We start from the raw sequence: 15890 nt of genomic DNA on the forward strand, positions 1-15890 counted from the left end.
GGGAGTGATGGTAAATGGGCCACTCTAGCTTGTATCCCTTGGTTCCCAGACCCACATGCTCCATAAAGATCTTTGGTTCCTACTGAATGATTGCTTTACTATCTGCTTTTAAATGTTATAAATTGCCTATTATTCCATCTGAAGTCCATTTTTCACATTCTGCATATTCCCTGAACCATTGTGGCATCCATATCCTTGGCTTGCATTTCTACCTGTATGCACTCCCAAACTTATACCTGTAATTTTTGATTGAAGTATAGTTGATTTACAATATTATATTAGTTTCAAGTGTACAACTTAGTAATTTAATATTTTATAAAATATATTCCATACAAAGTTATAAAATGTTAAGTATGTTCCTTATGCTGTACATTCTGTCTTTGTAACTTATTTTATGCCTCATAGTTTGTAACTCAATCCTTTTCACCTCTTTTACTATTCTCCTGGTCCCCTCCCTTTTGGTGACCATTGGTTTATTCTCAGTATCTGAGTCTGTTTGTTTTGTTATGTTTGTTCCTTCGTTTTATTTTTTAGATTCCACTTCCAAGTGAAACCATACAGTATTTGCTTTTTTCTGACATATTTTACTAAGTATAATTAAGCTCCGGGTTCATCCATGTTATTGAAGATGGCAAAATTTTCATTATTTTCTGTGGCTGAGTAATATTCCATTGTGTGTGTGTGTACCACATCTTCTTTATGCATTCATCTGTTGATGGACACTTATGTTGTTTTCATATCTTGTCTATTGTAAATAATGCTGCTATGAACATTGGGAAACATGTATCTTTTCATTTTAGTGATTTCATTTTCTTCAGATAGCTACTCAGTAGTGGAATTGCTTCCTAAGGTAGTTGTATTTTGAATTTTTTGAAAAATGCCCATTCTGTTTTCTATAGTGGCTGTGCCAGTTTACGCTCCCACCATCAGTGCATGTGGATTCTCTTTTCTCCACATCTTGCCAACCCTCGTTATTTCTTGTCTTTATGATAATAGCCATTCTGACAGGTGTGCGGTGATATCTCATTGTAGTTTTGATTTGCATTTTCCTGATGATTAGTGTTCTTGAGCATTTTTTCACGTGCCTATTGGCCATCTGTACATCTTATTTGGGATAATGTCTATTCAGGACCTCTGCCCATTTAAAAAACTTGGGTTGTTCGTCTTACGCTATGAAAGAAATCATGAAGAAACCCAAAGACAGTGTACTGATTGGGAGAAGATATTTGTAAACAATATGTTCAATGAGGGATTAATATTCAAACTACATGAAGAAACTTGTATAAGTTAATGTACTAACTTGTATTAGTTAATATTTAAAAAAAAACAACCTGATTATTACCTGTATGCTTAATCTCTCTCCTCGGCTTCAGACTTTTAGATTTAACTCTTCAGGATTATTTTTCCTCTTCGATGAATTACCAGTAACTCATGTTCATCAGGTACAAAATTGAACCTCTTCTTCAACTCCCTCTTTTTATCTTTCCAGTTTTCCTTGTTGGCTTCGAGGTCTTTCGAAACCAAAGTCATCTGAAGCATGTTGATTCCTCCCTCCGCTCTTCAAAAGTATTCAACTTGGCAGTTATCTCTAAAATATTGCAAATTTGTTAGTTTCTTCTCTGTTTACCACCTTATTTTAGGTCCTTTTCAGTTCCCCTCTGCTCATTGATAGTAGCTTTTTAATATGTCTGTAGTTTGACTTTTGGGCTGTTAAAAGTGCAAAACTAAGTCTGATCTTTATCGTCATTTATTTAAAATAAATTCTCCCATGTCTTTCCATTTCCACAGACTAACCAGCTTTTAAATACTTTTATATGTGACAGTTTTTGCTTCATTTGCCACTTTATTCCTTGGGATGATGTTTTCCTGGTTTATTTAGAGTATTTCCTATTGGCTACACAAGCCAAATTCTGTTCCTCTTCATTATTTATCCTTATTTCTTCTTCTGCACAGAGTGCTTTTCCTTAGTCATCCCTGTTTCATGTTCTTGCTTGCTGCTTCCTTAGATCAAGCTTTAAACTTGAAGACTCTTTAAAAAAAAAAAAAACTTTAAAAGAGGTTTATTTTTTTTAATTATTTTTAATGGTTTTTTTCTTTTTTTAATTTTTTCCATTTATTTTTATTCGATGGAGGCTAATTACTTTACAATATTGTAGTGGGTTTTGCCATACATTGACATGAATCAATAGACATTAATTCATGACATGAATTAATAGACATCATTTCATCCATTTCCTGCCCGTCTTGTAAAGGAACCCTGTGTCTTTTGAAAGAAACTATTTAAAACACTTTGCAGTTTTCTTGTAATATAGTAAGGTCCAATCAATGTTAACTATTGTAGCACTAACTTACTATAGTAAAGCATTGAATAATTAAAATATGTAAATAGTAAACTTAATAAAATATTTTAAATTATAGTAATTGCTTTCATACAGCTATATTTATGCTGTTTGATATGAGCAACACAGGCAGAGACCATCATATTCATCTTTATACACACAATACCTTATACCACATATACCTCACATGAGGCACTCAGTATATATTTTAATGAGTGTAAAGGATGATTGATAATTAAGAATTTCAGATAATGTCAAGGTTTGTGCCTGGATGAAAGGGTTCTTGACTCTAGAAGTAGTGTATGAACAAGAAGTTTTTCTTTTATGGTAAGAGAGCAGATGAAAAAGAAGCAGCAGTGATTTATTAAGATACTAGATCTGCAGAGTTTGAACTATTTTCTTGATATGCTAGGAGATAACTAGAAAGTAAGAAATTGCTATGTAGGAGAGAGGAGGACTGCTCCATGACCTCTCTTTTTTCCTCCCAAACTTGCTCTGTAATTGGCAATTCCGCTGCTCCCCACCCCATGTTGCTGTGATCTAAAGCAGGGCTTCTTCATGATATATTATCCGTGAGTCGTGTGTGTCAGGATGCTGATACCCTCAAACTTTGGGGAGAGCATCTGCAGCTTGGTGTGGCCTAGCCCCTGGCCTGTTCACCTGGTCTCAGTTTTTTCACCAGTTATGCTCTACAGGTATTATCATTTTCTGTGTCATGATGTGAAAAGCATTGACTTAAGATCTGGTTTGCTTAGAATATTATAGTTCATTTGGAGTATACTAATTTAACAGCTCATATTTTCAGGGAACAGCTCTTTTAAATAACATATATGAAGGTGATGAATGAAGAACAGAATTTTTGCTGTAGGTTTGCATTTTAATCTTTAATTAAAAAATTCCTGCTTGTTGTAGTCTGATAGTTTAGCATACTTTTTATTATTGTTGTATACACATTTTCTATAGTTTTGTGTGGTCAGGGCTTCCAGTTGAAATTACTTACCCATCATTTGACACAGACTTTTTCATTTGTAATAAATGTTTTGAAAAATGCTAACATTTTACAATGATATTTGAAAGTAATACTTGGATGATGTAATATCTACCATCTCTTATTATGACTGTTATAATCTGGCTTATAAATGTTATAAGCTGGCTTATAAATGTTGAAGTACCACTTGCAGAAATTCAGTGAATATTATTAGTATTAATAGAAGAGAATAAGTTAAGGAATACTCTTTTGTCTTTCAAGGTTGGCTGGGAAGTTTTTAAAGTCAAATTATTTGTTTGTTGCCGTTGGACAAGTGGGTGGCACATGTACAGATGTTCAGCAGACTATTCTTCAAGTTGGCCAGTACTCAAAAAGAGAAAAACTTGTTGGAATTCTACAAAACATAGGTATATCTTATGTTGATTATCTTTTGTCATGATTTTGATTTTTACAAAAATTACTTTTAGAAATGACTTTAAGATTATTTGGCATGCGTTAAATAAGTTTTCACTGTTTCCTCTTCCTCTAAAGTGCTGTTTATTATGATTTGATTCGTCTATGGGATCACACAGAGTTGGACACGACTGACGTGACTTAGCAGCAGCAGCATAGTCCTTTCTCCTCTATAAGTGTTAAAAAAAGATAGGAGGAGTTTGAGACTTTAACAGTGCTTGACCAAAAACTATTCCAGCAGAAATATATATGTTCTTGTTTTAGAAAATAGAAAGGATTAGTAACGTATCTTTACATCAATCTCTATTTACTCCACTAAAAGTAATATCTTTGTTGTATTTCTAATTCCCAGTTTTTGCTCTCTAAGGCTTCCTGTATTCATATAGTCAAAGAATTTTGTAGCTAGAAGGGACTTTAAAGGTCTAATTCTATTCCTTACAATGTTAATGAGAAACTCTATCCCTCCCTTGAAAAAAGCCAATTTTAATGGAAAGTTGTATTTCTTTGTTTGAGATAGCTTTGGTTTGTGCCTAGAAATAAAATTTTATAATATGGCCATTTTAATATTTTTTGTTGCCTCACAGGCTAAATGTATTATATGGATCCTTTCTCCTCATCCTCCATTTTAAGTGTCTGTTTCAGTTTGAAGTCAGTGTTAGGAATGGGGAATAAAAAGGCAAGAAGCTGTCTAATTTCCAACAATAAGAAAAAGTTGATTTGGAAATGCTTTTAAAAGGCTTCTAGTCTTCAGTTTTTTCTGAGTTTTATATAAAAAAAACTTTTAAAAAACAAATATTCATCTTGAGTTTGAGAAATGTTGTTAGTTTTACTTCATGATATGTTTCATAGCTTGTACTGTTGCATGCAAAATAATATTTGCTGTGTGCCATATACTATTCTGATTGTTTTACATGTGTTCACTCATTTAATCCACAAAACAACCTTCTGAGGGTGGGGTTTGTCATCCTCATTTTAAGATTGTGGGCACTGAAATACAGAGATGTCAGATAACTTGCCCAGTATAAATTGAAGTTCCAAATGCAACAGGAGAGAAGTAATACATGGTTTTGGTGAAGTTAGAGCACATTTGTAGTATAGTTATCCTAAGTCCTTTTTTTTTTTTTCTCATTTATTTTTATTAGTTGGAGGTTAATTACTTTACAATATTGCAGTGGCTTTTGCCATACATTGACATGAATCAGCCATGGATTTACATGTATTCCCCATCCTGATCCCCCCTCCCACCTCCCTTTCCACCCGATCCCTCTGGGTCTCAGTGCACCAGCCCCGAGCACTTTGGTGCACTGGGAAGACAAGTGCTGAAGACTTTATATATGAATTTATGGAATGAAGTTTGAGAATAATTCAGCTGAAGATAGTGTTTCAAAAGTGCTGGTTTCCTTTTGGGAAACCTTTGAGGTCAGCATGTAAGCACTATTGGTATACTTCTATATTATTTGAAAGGGTAGATGTTTTATAGTTCACAATTTATTATTCTTGGTTTCTTTTTATTTTGCATAGAAATGTTATGCTGCATATCATATTTTATATATTTTGTTCATATAAATTTATCTCTTTTTCTAATCATTAACTTAAATCTGGTAGCTTTCCTCTTCTGCTTTTAAAATGAATAGGTTTCATTATTTAATAGTAGTATCAGCTCAGTTCAGTTCAGTCGCTCAGTCATGTCCGACTCTGTGACCCCATGAACCGCAGCACGCCAGGCCTCCCTGTCCATCACCAACTCCCAGAGTTTACTCAAACTCATGTCCATCGACTCGGTGATGCCGTCCAGCCGTCTCATCCTCTGTCATCTCTTCTCCTCCTGCCCCCCATCCCTCCCAGCATCAGGGTCTTTTCACATGAGTCAACTCTTCACATCAGGTGGCCAAAGTAATGGAGTTTCACCTTCAACATCAGTCCTACCAATGAACACCCAGGACTGATCTCCTTTAGGATAGACTGGTTGGATCTCCTTGCAGTCCAAGGGACTCTCAAGAGTCTTCTCCAACACCACAGTTCAAAAGCATCAATTCTTCGGTGCTCAGCCTTCTTCACAGTCCAACTCTCACATCCATACATGACCACTGGAAAAACCACAGCCTTGACTAGACGGACTTTGTTGACAAAGTAATGTCTTTGCTTTTTAATATGCTGTCTAGGTTGGTCATAACATTCCTTCCAAGGAGTAAGTGTCTTTTAATTTCATGGCTGCAGTCACCATCTGCAGTGACTTTGGAGCCCAGAAAAGTAAAGTCAGCAGCCACTGCTTCCACTGTTTCCCCATCTATTTGCTGTGAAGTGATGGGACCAGATGCCATGATCTTAGTTTTCTGGATGTTGAGCTTTAAGCCAATTTTGTACTCTCCTCTTGCACTTTCAGCAAGAGGCTCTTTAGTTCTTCTTCATTTTCTGCCATAAGGGTGGTGTCATCTGCATATCTAAGGTTATTGATATTTCTCCTGGCAATCTTGATTCCAGCTTGTGCTTCCTCCAGCCCAGTGTTTCTCATGATGTACTCTGCATATAAGTTAAATAAGCAGGGTGCCAGTATACAGTCATGACATACTCCTTTTCCTATTTGGAACCAGTCTGTTCTTCCATGTCCAGTTTTAACTGTTGCTTCCTGACCTGCATACAGATTTCTCAAGAGGCAGGTCAGTTGGTCTGATATTCCCATCTCTTTCAGAATTTTCCTCAGTTTATTGTGAGCCACACAGTCAAAGGTTTTGGCATAGTCAATAAAGCAGAAATAGATGTTTTCCTGAAACTCTTGCTTTTTTGATGATCCAGTGAATGTTAGCAATTTGATCTCTGCTTTATCTGCCTTTTCTAAAACCAGCTTGAACATCTGGAAGTTCATGGTTCACGTATTGCTGAAGCCTGGCTTGGAGAATTTTGAGCATTACTTTACTAGCATGTGAGATGAGTGCAATTGTGCGGTAGTTTGAGCATTCTTTGGCGTTGCCTTTCTTTGGGATTGGAATGAAAACTGACCTTTTCCAGTCCTGTGGCCACTGCTGAGTTTTCCAAATTTACTGGCATGTTGAGTGCAGCACTTTCACAGAATCATCTTCTAGGATTTGAAATAGCTCAACTGGAATTCCACCACCTCCACTAGCTTTGTTTGTAGTGAATCTTCCTAAGGCCCACTTGACTTCACATTCCAGGATGTCTGGCTCTAGGTGAGTGATCACACTATCGTGATTATCTGGGTCGTGAAGATCTTTTTTGTACAGTTCTTCTGTGTATTCTTACCACCTCTTCTTAATATCTTTTGCTTCTGTTAAGTCTACTTTTATAGCTGATCTTAAAAAAGACAAAATCAAAAGTTGTCAGAGGAGAGTTGAACATTTTACTAGTGTAAGATTACTTAGTTCTTAGGCAGTAAGTTAATTGAAATGACAAAGCATTTAAAAATAAGAGTAGAAGATAACGTGGTTATAAAGAACAAAAGCTCTTTCATAAAGGTCTTTTTCTCTTTAAACAACCAAAGACATAATAAAGTCAAAAGAATCTCTGCTATATAGGCTGATTATAAGGAACAGAACGAAGAAAGAAGAACCTTTCATATTGTAAGTAAAGGCATTAAACAGTAAATCAGGAAATAGTTCCGTGCAAATTGATTGAATTTGTTGACATTTTAACATATTTCATCCTTTTTGTTTTTTCTTTTTTTGGGGGTCTTTCCTGGTGGCTCAGTGGTAAAGAATCAGCCTGCAGTGTAGGATACGCAGGAGATGGTTTTGATCCCTAGGTCACGTAGATGCCCCCTGGAGGAGGACATGGCAGCCTACTGCAGTATTCTTGCCTGGAGAATCCCATGGACAGAGTTGCCTGGCAGGCTACAGTCCATGGTGTCGGAAAGAGTCGGACACCACTGAAGTGACTTAAGACAAGCACATAGCTTTTTTGTAATAGTCACATATTATAAACTGGTATAAAATTCAGTTTCCAAGTTTTATCTTTCATTGTGCATTTTTCACATTCTGGAGCAAACTGACACTTTAGGACAAAATGAATCCTTCTCAGGTTCCCTGAGATGCTCTCAAGGAGTCTGTGAGGTAAAAACAATTTTCATAATTATACTAAAATTATTTTAACATGCAGAATGTTCCAGTAAATATTTAAAAAAAAAAATTTTGTTTTAGTTTTCAGGATCGTAAATGTTAGTTGTTAAAACCCACGTAGCTAAAACTCTTTGGGATTGTTGATAATTTTTTGAGTTTAAAAGAGTCATAGACCAAAATTTTGAGAGCTGCAACTTTACGGAAATTTTGCTTTTTCTTTCCTTGAAAAATAAATGCAAAAATGGCTGTTCATGTCAATGTAATGCAAAAATCACTACAATATTGTAAAGCAATTAGCCTCCAACTAATAAAGATAAATGAAAAAAAAATTAAAAAAAAAAACCAGTGTATGTTTCTTGGTCAATATTACTCCTTGTATAGTCTCGACCACTTAGGTTAATTATTACTTTTAACCAAAGTTCACTTCTGTTTCATAGAGAAAACTAGAGGCAGGGATGGACAGTTGAGAGATACCATACAGAGACATTGAGGCTGACTACCAGAACTCATGAACTTTCTATCCTACTTTCTACACCGCACATATCCCTTTACACTTAAAGTAGCAAAATTCAGTATCTTCCTTATTATGACTCAGAGATATTTCCTCTCTATAATATATGAAAAACAACAAGCAAATTCTATCCTAAATATTCAGTGATTGTCAGTTTAATTCACTCAGTATAGTCTACTGTTTTAACTTAACCATAAAGCCAAAGATCCTGGAAATTATCTTCAGATGACAGTATGCAAAACAGTAGATAATGTTGAATAGTCAGTTTAGTTGAACACAGATTTACATTTTCATACAGTTAAACATTATGGAGAACATTAATTTGATTGGCAAATCTTCATACATTAAGAAAAACCCAAGTAAAGTAAGATATGTTTGTTTTCTACTCAACACTGATAAACTGGAGAAAGGACATGCATATTTTTAAAACCAAAGTTATTAAGTTAAGTCTTGTTTATCAAAAGTTTCACTTATTTATGAGAACTTGGGATCTTAAAATATTTCTGCTTAGTTGCTATAGGAAGAGTTTTTAATTTGATATAGAGTCGGTGCTTAGTTGCTTCAGTCGTGTCCCACTCTCTGCGACGCTTTGAACCATGGCCTGCCAGGCCCCTCTGTCCATGGGATTCTCCAGGCAAGAATATTGGAGTGGGTTGCCATTTCCTTCTCCAATAGTTAGAGTATTGTGAGTCAATTTCTCTATTTTCTGGGAATTTTAGATTTCTGGAATTTTTAGAATCATAGTTTTTAGAATTATGGATTTCTAGAAATTCTCTAATTTATTTGTGTAAACCAGTCAGAATTGAGCTCCTTTAAGAGGCTTTATGTTTGTTAATACTCGTCCATAGAGTATTAACATAAAGATTATGTACAGTGGTAGATAAACCTCTTTCTGAATTGTAGATACATAAAAAGCTGATAGCTTCAGTTCTGTCGCTTAAGCTATAGGTCAAGAATGTACAAAGAAATAGAAAAAATTGCAATTTGGCTACCAGAGCTAGTATTCTTTTTAGATTCTTAATAAACTTTAGTTCATAATGGACCAACAAAATGAATTCTGTATTATTTTTCACCTCACAGAATAAGTAGTTGTAATTCATTAATCCATCTACAAAGATCACAAAATGGTCTGATCATAAAACTAAATTTTCATTATCTCTGCCACTGAAGGGATATAGCTTATTACCTGAACTAGAAAAAAATCCGAACTTTTTAGTAGAGGAAAAAACAGAGAAAGTGTCAGCGGAGTTAAATTTTTATTACCATTTTGGGATTCACACTGGGGGACCAGGAAAAGATGAGATCAGGGCTTTAAGCTGCATAGTAGTATTATGTACCTGACTGTATCAAATGAATCAGTTTTGGCATTGGGCATCTTGATGATCTCCAAAACTGTTGAAAGATAATTTTTGATAAAACATAAAATGATGACTCATTAATAAAATGACTATGTCTCAAGGATATAGCTCATTTATTACTATGAGAATCAGTTATTCTCTTGATTTCCTACCTGGTTGTTGATATCTGAGATTAAATATCACCTTTAAAACCTTCCTTTCTTGCAATCCTACTATGTCACTTAGGAAGTTCCATTCAGTATCTTGCCTGGAGAATTCCAAGGACAGAAGAGCCTGGTGGGCTATAGTCCATGGGGTCACAAGGAAACAATCGGACACGACTGAGCGACTAAGACTCACTCCAGTTGTTCAGACACAAAAATATGAGGCATCATTGGTTTCTTTCTCCAGTGTACATATCTGATCTGTTAGCAGAGTCCTCTTGTTTCTGGAGAAAGAAATCAAAGATGCCTCATATTGGGGATTAAGGGGTTTGAATTGAGATCATGTTGAAACATAGAATATTGTAGAGTTTGTCAGCCCTGGGTTGAATGCAATAGTTATGAATGCCTCTGGCAGTCAAGGTAGAATAAAAGATTGTATGACCATGGGACGAACAAAGGCATTGATTTATAGAGAGGGAAATGAAGGGCCTGAGCCAAATTTGGAACTGCTAAGAGTTGGCAGGTAGATATCATTTATCTTTCCCTAAGTCTCTACTTATTGGTTGGCCTATGAAGGCAAAGCGCAAGCAGCTGTTTTTCTTTCTTTTTTCTTCTTTAGTCATAAAGTAGAAAAAAGTCCTTGTCTCTCTGTCTTTGACATTCATCCACTCAGGAAATATTTGAATTGCTCTTACCTATCAGGCCTGAGTTTAGGTGCTGGGAATATAGTGGTGGATAAGACAGTTTCCTGCTCACCCTATGCATTTTTTTTCTTTTCCTAATTTTGTAATTTGAATGTTTCATTGTCTTGTAGGTGATGAAAGAACTATGGTCTTTGTTGAAACTAAGAAAAAAGCAGATTTTATTGCCACTTTTCTTTGTCAAGAAAGAATATCAACAACAAGTATTCATGGGTGAGTAGGTTATGATGATTTCCTAGTAAGGAGGGAACTTCTATTTGTCATTTGTTATGAAATGTTGGTATATTTAACTAGTAGAAAAACCTGGAATTAGGATTTCAAGATCTAACTATTATTCTTCATCTTTTAAGTTTTTATAAGAACCAAGTGGCAGGGATGGGTGAGTTAGAAGTATCTTAGGTTCCTCATCATGATTGTCAAGCGATCTCACTTAAAAGTCTCTCTGATCCTTAGATCTAGGTGTTTATTCAGCTAAATCTATTCAATGCTTGATATTTTTTTTCATTGGAGTCCTCAAAAATGTCATATTAACACAACTTCATTGGTACTTTACTAGAAGATCTAAAATATTAATCAGTGAATATGTGGAATTTAGAGATTATACTTTTAAAAAATCAGTAATTTTTGAGAAAGCATTCGATCAGGTAGTTGTTTATTTTTTGTCAAAACTAGAAAGAGTTTATTAGTGGGTAAGATTTGATGTTTGTCATATTTGAGTCTGTATTTTGGCTGTAGGTAATAGCTGTCACCTTACTTCATCTGCAAATGGGGTTAATCGTCCTAACCTCAAAGTGTTATTGTGAGAATTAAATGATGACTTAAAAGAAATTAGTATAATACTTTGTATGTAAGAAGTAGACATTAATGTTAAATGTTGCTATTTTTTTTTTTACTGTTATTAAAAAAATCTATCCGCTGAACTTTAATGGTTCTCTTTAATAATTTTCTTAAGGGCTGTTCTAATACATGCTTTGTTTTCTTTCAAGTGATCGTGAACAGAGAGAGAGAGAGCAAGCTCTTGGAGATTTCCGCTGTGGAAAGTGCCCCGTTCTTGTTGCTACTTCAGTAGCTGCACGAGGGCTGGATATTGAAAATGTTCAGCATGTTATTAATTTTGATCTTCCTTCTACCATTGATGAATATGTTTATCGAATTGGGCGTACTGGTCGTTGTGGAAATACTGGCAGAGCTATTTCCTTTTTTGATCTGGAATCAGATAGCCATTTAGCACAGCCTCTAGTGAAAGTGCTATCAGATGTAAGTTTTTAATTTTTAAAACTGAATGGATAGTGTTCTTACCTTGTCATTGAAAGCGGACATTTTATATATATATGGATTTTCAGTTCAGTTGCTCAGTCATGTCCGACTCTTTGAGACTCCATGGACTGCAGTATGCCAGGCTTCCCTGTCCATCACCACCTCCCAGAGCTTACTCAAACTCATGTTCATTGAGTTGGTGATGCCATTCAACCATCTCATCCTCTGTCGTCCCCTTCTCCTCCTCCCTTCAATCTTTGCCAGCATCAGGGTCTTTTCCAATGAGTCAGTTCTTCACATCAGGTGGCCAGAGTATTGGAGCTTCAGTATCTGTCCTTCCAATGAATATTCAGGACTGATTTCCTGGTTGACTGGTTTGATCTCCTTGTAGTCCAAGAGACTCTCAAGAGTCTTCTTCAACACCACAGTTCAAAAGCATCAATTCTTCGGCACTCAGTTTTCATTAAAGTCCACCTCTCATATCCTTACATGACTACTGAAGAAACCATAGCTTTGACTAGACAGACCCTTGTTGGCAAAGTAATGTCTCTGCTTTTTAATATGCTATCTAGGTTGGTCATAGCTTTTCTTCCAAGGAGCAAGCATCTTTAAATTCCATGGCTGTAGTCACCATCTGCAGTGATTTTGGAGCCCCCCCAAAAAATAAAGTCTCTCACTGTTTCCATTGCTTCCCCATCTGTTTGCCATGAATTGCTGGGACTGGAAGCCATGATCTTAGTTTTCTGAATGTTGAGCTTTAAGCCAACTTTTTCACTCTCCTCTTTCACTTTCATCAAGAGGTTCTTTATTTCTTCTTTGCTTCCTGCTGTAAGGGTGGTGTCATCTGCATATCTGAGGTTATTGATATTTCTCTGGGCAATCTTGATTCTACCTTGTGCTTCATCCAGCCCAGTGTTTCTCATGATGTACTCTGCAGGTAAGTTAAGTAAGCAGTGTGATGATATACAGCCTTGACGTACTCCTTTTCCTATTTGGAACCAGTGTGTTGTTCCATGTTCAGTTCTAACTGTTGCTTCTTGACCTCCATACAGATTTCTCAGGAGGCAGGTCTGGTGGTCTGGTATTCCCTTCTCTTTCAGAGTTTTCCGCAGTTTTTTGTGATCCACACAGTCAAAGGCTTTGGTGTAGTCAATAAAGCAGAAGATGTTTATCTAGAACTCTCTTGCTTTTCTGAAGGAAAGGTAAACATGTGAAACATTTGAGATTTTTATGCATGTTGTTTATGAAGTTAATTTTTTTTTTTTAAGGCTCAACAGGATGTTCCTGCCTGGTTAGAAGAAATTGCCTTTAGTACATATGGTCCTGGCTTCAGTAGTAGGACAAGAGGAAATGTGTTTGCATCAGTTGATACTAGAAAGGTTAGTTGAGGGGGAAAATTTAGAAATTGGCTTCTTGTTATTTACTCTTTGTAAATGTTGCACTTAATATTGTGAAGTAACTATAACAATAACTTAAGCCATTATTTTCATGCTTGGAAGATTAATGTTTCTCTAAAAATTTTATGTACATATATAGTTTTGGTCTTAAAGGGGAGGAATTTAATTTAATTATGCTCAAACACTTTCCTTTCCCATTTTAAATTCTAATTTAGGATCTTCTGAGATTTTCATAGTAATTCTTTATTTTTTGAATTCTGACCACATTATTTAGGTAAGACGAGATAATAGCAGTGTGGTTACATATCTTTTCTATTGTGTCAGTCTAGGCAACATAATTTTTATACAGAAACAATGGGCATACTAGTCATTAAGTATTTATGCTTATTCATTAAAGTGAAGAGCTTTGTTTTTCCATTTGCCAAAACTATTGGCTTACATTTTTTCTTGAAATACTCTGCAATTTAAACTTCCTAGGTTGATATGGACCTTTTGTCAAATAGATTGGATTCAGTGAGAATGAAATTTTTTGTTTGGGGAAGAAATGGTAGACAGCTTGAGTCCTAGCTATCAGTCTAGGTAGTGTAACTTTTAACGCTACATAAAATTAAATGTTTGTTTGTTTCTCTTTTAAGAATTACCTCCACAGGAGCTCTTTGAACACAGCAGGGTTTTCTTCATCACAAGCTCCTAATCCAGTAGATGATGAGTCATGGGATTAAAACGAAAATAACCTGCAAGTTTGTGGTACAGTTTTGATGCAGAGAAGAAAGTGGTTTTGATTTTTGATTTTTTAAGACAGAAGTATGAAACCTTGCATCTCCTATCCTTCTCTTTGTACTCCCACCCTTAAAAAAAATCCTTACTGACTAGTTATGTGAAATGCTGAAAGTTACAACGGTGCAATTACTAATACAAATGGTGTTAACCAGAAAGATTAAAACATTCTAAATGTCTTGCCTATTTCTATTGTATTCTTCAAGGGTTTTAGACATACTTCATGTCTAAATGCCATGTCTTAGTATAGTGTTTATTGATCCTAGAGCAAACAGGATTATAGGATACACTTTTGGTTAAAAATTATTGGGTTCTATTTTTGCTTAAAAGGAGCCTTTAAACAATAGTGTGTCACTGAAATGGAATGACATGATTTTCATGATAGAAACAGTGAAAGACAAGCTGTTAAAAGCAATTTTGATTTTATATCATCAGATGTGTGATGAACATGGTTGAATGTTTGCAATGTGAACTCTGTACTCAATGATACAACTGTTTGTATTTATAATATACAGACTTCTCCTTAAAAATAAAGAATGATGCTGTTCTCTAGAAACATCCCACCCTCTCCTTCTCCCTGATCCATGTCAATGTATGACAAAAACCACTACAATATTGTAAAGTAATTAGCCTCCAACTAATAAAAAGAAATGAAAAAAAAAAAAAAAAAGGATGAAGCTCTTTCCCCCCCTAAGTTTTCCAACAGCACGTTTAATTTTTCTTGTTACAGATTATAGTTCTCAACTCTTCTATTTTGAAATTATGAGGCTTGTGAAGCCAATGAAGTGAAAAGTCTTATATAAATTGAATATGTATAATATACATTAATACACAGATGCAGTAATGAAAATCATTCTTTGAGCTCAAACTATATCAACAGAAACAGTGTTGTTCACTCTTGCCATACTTAATTTTTTTATATTTTAATATTGAGGGTGAAAACTTTTTTTCACTTCCCATTATGTATCTTAAATTTGCTGTGTCTACGTGTACCCCAGTGTTCATCGCAGCACTGTTTACAATAGCCAGGACACGGAAGCAACCTAGATGTCCATCGGCAGACGAGTGGATAAGAAAGCTGTGGTACATATACACAATCGAATATTACTCAGCTATTAAAAAGAATGCATTTGAATCAATTCTAATGAGGTGGATGAAACTGGAGCCTATTATACAGAGTTAAGTGAGTCAGAAAGAAAAACACCAATACAGTACGGTAACGCATATATGTGGAATTTAGAAAGATGGTAACGATAAACCTTTATGCGAGACAGGAAAAGAGACACAGATGTAAAGAACAGACTTTTGGACTCTGTGGGAGAAGGCAAGGGTGGGATGATTTGAGAGAATAGCATTGAAACGTGTATATTATCATATGTGAAATAGATCGCCAGTCCAGGTTCGATGCATGAGACAGGGTGCTCAGGGCTGGTGTACTGGGATGACCCTGAGGGATGGGATGGGGAGGGAGTTGGGAGGGAGGGTCAGGATGGGGAACACATGTACATGCATGGCTGATTCATGTGAATGTATGACAAAAACCACCACAATGTTGTAAAGTAATTAGTCTGCAATTAAAATAAATTAAAGAGTAATAATTTAAAAAAGAGGGAAGAAGGGCAAACAAAAGCTTACTGTGTCTAGATTGTAAGAAATTCTTACTAAATCATTAAATAAATGAACCAAAATATTAACATAAAGCAAGTGAGACATAAACACAGGGGGACAAAAATAATCCGTTTCAGGTGTATGTTATTATTCACTTAGAATATCCAAAGCATCATTTCCTGAACATGTATGTCTTGTTATAGGAATTTTGGTTAGTAAATGAGGCATTGCAATTTAAAAGAGGAATGGAACATTCAACAGATTCTTCTGGGATAACTAGATGCCTAC

The 15890-nt window shown here is 35.4% G+C and overlaps 1 protein-coding gene across 1 annotated transcript in view; it reads left to right on the forward strand.

The window, feature by feature from the left end:
• Window positions 1-13939, forward strand: part of LOC136154635 (probable ATP-dependent RNA helicase DDX4) — a 37872-nt gene extending 23933 nt beyond the window's left edge. Inside the window, exons 13-17 of the mRNA XM_065916837.1 lie at window positions 3589-3734; window positions 10677-10776; window positions 11550-11820; window positions 13089-13199; window positions 13853-13939. Coding sequence (XP_065772909.1) covers window positions 3589-3734; window positions 10677-10776; window positions 11550-11820; window positions 13089-13199; window positions 13853-13939 — 715 coding nt within the window. The remainder of the gene's footprint in view (window positions 1-3588; window positions 3735-10676; window positions 10777-11549; window positions 11821-13088; window positions 13200-13852) is intronic.
• The last annotated feature ends 1951 nt before the right edge of the window (window positions 13940-15890 follow it).

The sequence above is a fragment of the Muntiacus reevesi genome, chromosome X (genome assembly GCF_963930625.1).
Source record: "Muntiacus reevesi chromosome X, mMunRee1.1, whole genome shotgun sequence".
In the NCBI taxonomy this organism is placed as follows: domain Eukaryota; kingdom Metazoa; phylum Chordata; class Mammalia; order Artiodactyla; family Cervidae; genus Muntiacus; species Muntiacus reevesi.